Genomic DNA, 4,380 nt, shown 5'->3' on the forward strand with positions numbered 1-4,380 from the left:
ATGTATAGAATTTTACAAAAAAATTTAATTTCAGGGGAGCAGAAAATTTAACAAAATTTAAAATTAATTCGATTTATTTTCATATTTGATAAAATTGGAACGGGATGCTGATAATTAACTAGAATTTAAAGTTAACTTAAAATTTTATTTAATTTTTAATCTTTCTTTTCTAATTATCAAGTATGCACATATGATGTTTATGTGTATACCTATCTATACATATATAATTAAATTTATTATGGAATACTTTTAATTTAATTATAATTATTCTTTATTTTTCAAATAAAATTTAATTACCCGATTGCAAAATTTATTCAAATTTATTCATTTAATTTGTAACAATTTAATTTTTTAATTTAAAATGTAGTTTATCTCTACTTATCCATATATTTATTGTCCCTATTTATACTCTCTCTATCCATACTTCTTGTTCTACCTATCCGTATTTTCATTTATACCTATTCACCTCTCTACCGGTGTATTCCTTCCTACATAATTACTTCATAAATGTGTAATAACATCGCGAATATGTTCATGGTTACAGAGAAAGCAGGTTTGCAAATGTAAAATTCTTCAATACGATTAACTTTTGCTTTTGGTTCCTTATAGATTTAAATGTATAAATCATATTGAAGAATCTTACAATATTTGCAAAGCTGCTTTTTCTCTGCTGAACGTAGCTAATGACTAATTGGATAGTCCAATCGTGTAATGATGAATTCGACGGGATAAATTAATCGCGATCATATTAAATAAATAAGCAATAAATAATAAGACTTAAAACAGACTTTCAATCTTTAAAATATAAAAAATTAACAGATAACAAGGCTAATGAGAGTCAGCGCAGATAATTAAACGTCTCCCGAAACCTATAGTGAACTAACTGGATGATAAAATTCGCTCTACAAGGTATTACAATTTTGTCGTTGCGATTCGTTGCAGAGCGTATACACGAACGATAAACTTCTCTCCGATGCTGCGGTCGCACTCGCTTGTTGTTTTGCAACGTTCTTGTAGAACAGAATTCACTTTTCTTTTAAACACAGTCGATACAAATGTCATTTTATCTTTATTACTATTGTCAAAAAGGATAACAATGTTTATGTCGACCGTGTTTCTTACAAGGAAAGTAGTCATCATATCATATGAAATAACATTTATTTTTATCTACTTATTCATTCATAGATTCACTTATATATTTTGGTGCATACAAAAATTAAGAATTTATTTGGTTTACATACGAATATTATTTTTTTATAAAATATGCCAAATTAAATTGAATGAATTGAATCCCTAACAGAGGAACTTCAAAAAATCAACGAAACATTGCAGTATCCACTAGACACAGATTCTTATGTAAAAAACTAGTTAATGCTAAACATAAGGTTACTAAGCTTGTTAACATAAATAAGATTACTAACATTCTGCAAAGTACCCAAGAGTGCTTGAATAAGATGCATCAAGCTGTCGAGAAGAGTACTGCCAAGCGAAAAATACTACTAGATAATAATTCTGCATATGACAACATAAGTATCGAAACTGAAAAAGAAGAACCAGCTACAGCAGAGACTGATAAGCAGCAATAATTTCCAATATTATTAATTAAACCTATGATCAATAACATATTACCAAATTGTTACTAAATAATTATTTATAAGTTTTATAAGATTTTATTACATTTTTTCTTATAATTATGGAGACCCCAATAGTTAAACTGTTTGATGAGAAACTCAGTATAGTTTATGAGCCTTCTGAGAATTCGTATCTTTTGGTAGAGGCTTTGGAGGCAGATTTAGAAAATCTACATGCGATGAAGCCAAGGATTTGTTTAGAGATAAGTATTGGCTCTGACATAGTTATCATCTTTAGTAATGGCATTAAAAAAAATATCATAACGTTTATTATATACGATTGATATAAATCCTGATGCATGTAGAATCACGAGAAGAAGTCTGATTAATTCAGTCGATGTAGATGTTTAAATGAATTTATTAGATTGCATACGAATTAAATATACATTTGACATTATTTTATTTAATCTTCCGTATGTAATTACAGAATATGTCGAAGTAGTAGATAATAGACTATTCAAAACATGGGCAGGGAGTAAAAATGGTAAACAAGTTATGGAACAAGTATTTATGTTATTCCCAAATCTTATTCCCAAATGCAGGATTGTTTTATTTAGTTGTTATAAAAGAAAATGATCCTGAATATATATTGGGCGCTTTCAAAAAGTTAAATATATCCAGTGAAATTGTTCATGAAAGAAAAGTAAGAGGACAGCATTTGTATGTTTTACGTTTTCGTAAAGGAAACGAAAAGTTAGCATACACGTCAGAAATATAGCATCCACAAGATAAAAGATTTTTATTTTATGGTAATAGAAAGAAGATATCACTTCAGTGATTGTATGTTATAAGTGTAATTATTATTTATGGTCATAAATTACAGACAAATGAACTAAATCTATTTGAATCGTGTTATATTATACTATTTTTAGACAGTTGTAACATTTATGTTATTTGTAAATCATTGTATTATATAATTACAATTAATGTATACAGGCATAACAATATATTGCATAAAATAATAATTTAATTCCTTATCTATGTATACTTTTATCTTTTAGCAGTAATTGCTCGTAAAAAAAGAAATGATAAATGGAAGCAGATAAAAAGAGAAGTCACGTTCTTTTTACAAATATAATATCCAATTTGAATTCCTCCTAATATAAATGTAAGAGTCAATTTGACTTTAAGCACATTTTTTTGGTAACTGATGAATAGAAAGAAACAAGATGTATAAATAATAATATTTAACGTTTTCAAAAATTAACAACAATATCACTAATTTAAAAATTTATTAAATTTTTTAAAAATTAATCAACAATATTATTAATTTATTAAGCAAAAAACTATTATTGTTATATTAAATATTGTATATTAATATTGTTATATTAAATATTTTTTAGTTTTTTTTATGAAAAATTAAATCTATGTGAAATGCTATATATTATGTTTCTTTAATTTAAATTAAATCAATAGAGTATAATTAAATTAATTTAATTAAGTTGAATGATATAAATTGAATAAACATAAAATGAATTCAAAGTTATATGCTTAAATTAACTCATGCTTAATAAAAAGTTAATTTAAAAAAAAATCAGTTTTTATTAAATCAGAATATTCCAATTTTTCTGAAAATCAGATTTTAATATTATTTTAAATAACAAGACAATTATAATATAATAAAGATTATCAAGAAAATTTAATATTTTATTTATAAATCATATAAAATAACAAAGATATTTTTTATACAATAAAAAAACTGATTTTTAATATTTTTACATAGATATTTTCATATTTGGATATATACTTCTATTATAAAAATAAAATATATATAGAAGCTATGTGTTTCGTGAACGTTGCTATCCCAAGAATGGATATATATAGAGTATTCGATTTACTGACTCGACTCCAAGTCAACAATCTATTCTTGTCAGCTGCATTTCTTGCACAGTTTAGCATGTTTGTAACTAAACAGAACAGACCACAGACTCGGAGTCGGGTCGAGTCAATAAATCGAATACGCTAACAGTCATCACTAATCACGGAAATAATTTAATACTTTAATTATTGCATTTATCTTTACTTATTCATATTTATTGTTCCCATCTATCTTATCTATACTTATCATCCGATCCAGTCGTGTTTTCATTCATTTATGTCTATTTACCTATCTCTCCCGTGTCTTATCTAAATTACGTTATAAATATGTAATAATACCTCGAATATATTAATGATTGCAGAAAAAACAGCTTTGCTAATATAAAATTCTTCAATACGAAGAATGTTTCTTGATTTCCCTTATAGATATAAATGTAAAAGCCAATCACACATTAATTTTACAATAAAAATGTTGATTCTTCACTCACCGACCTGATGCGCAACAGTGGAGTTATATTTACAACGTCGCCATGACGATACGTCTGTAACAAATAAATTAAAATCCAAATTAAAACAGAGTAAAGAAATAATCATTACTTTAATTTAAAATAATTTCTATATGAACGCATGCAGTTGAAAAATAATAATGCGATTTTGAAAATATAATTTTTGTAAGCATCTAATTATGTGCCAATTATTTAGTCAGATATAAAATAATTATATAATCTCTAAAAAAATTATATATTCTCTAAAATAATTATATAAATTCTCTAAAAAAGATCTTAGCAAAAATAACTTTGTATAAAATTTTAAAGTAACTTTTGAATAATTCTCTTTTTATCTAAATCAGATAAAAGAAGAAATACTTAAAAACTACTTTAAAATTATATACAAATTTATTTTTAAGATCTTCTTTAGAGAATATATAATT

General features: G+C 25.0%; 1 protein-coding gene and 1 pseudogene across 1 annotated transcript; both read left to right on the forward strand.

The window, feature by feature from the left end:
• Positions 1-1,284: 1,284 nt before the first annotated feature.
• On the forward strand, positions 1,285-1,586 carry LOC108685748 (annotated as a pseudogene).
• A 107-nt stretch (positions 1,587-1,693) lies between these two features.
• Positions 1,694-2,349, forward strand: LOC108685749 (hemK methyltransferase family member 2). Its single transcript, XM_018190708.1, is given in 3 exon segments — positions 1,694-1,860; positions 1,862-2,162; positions 2,164-2,349. Coding segments are annotated over 3 exon segments (654 nt in total).
• The last annotated feature ends 2,031 nt before the right edge of the window (positions 2,350-4,380 follow it).

This window comes from Atta colombica, unplaced genomic scaffold (assembly GCF_001594045.1).
Source record: "Atta colombica isolate Treedump-2 unplaced genomic scaffold, Acol1.0 scaffold156, whole genome shotgun sequence".
Classification (NCBI taxonomy): domain Eukaryota; kingdom Metazoa; phylum Arthropoda; class Insecta; order Hymenoptera; family Formicidae; genus Atta; species Atta colombica.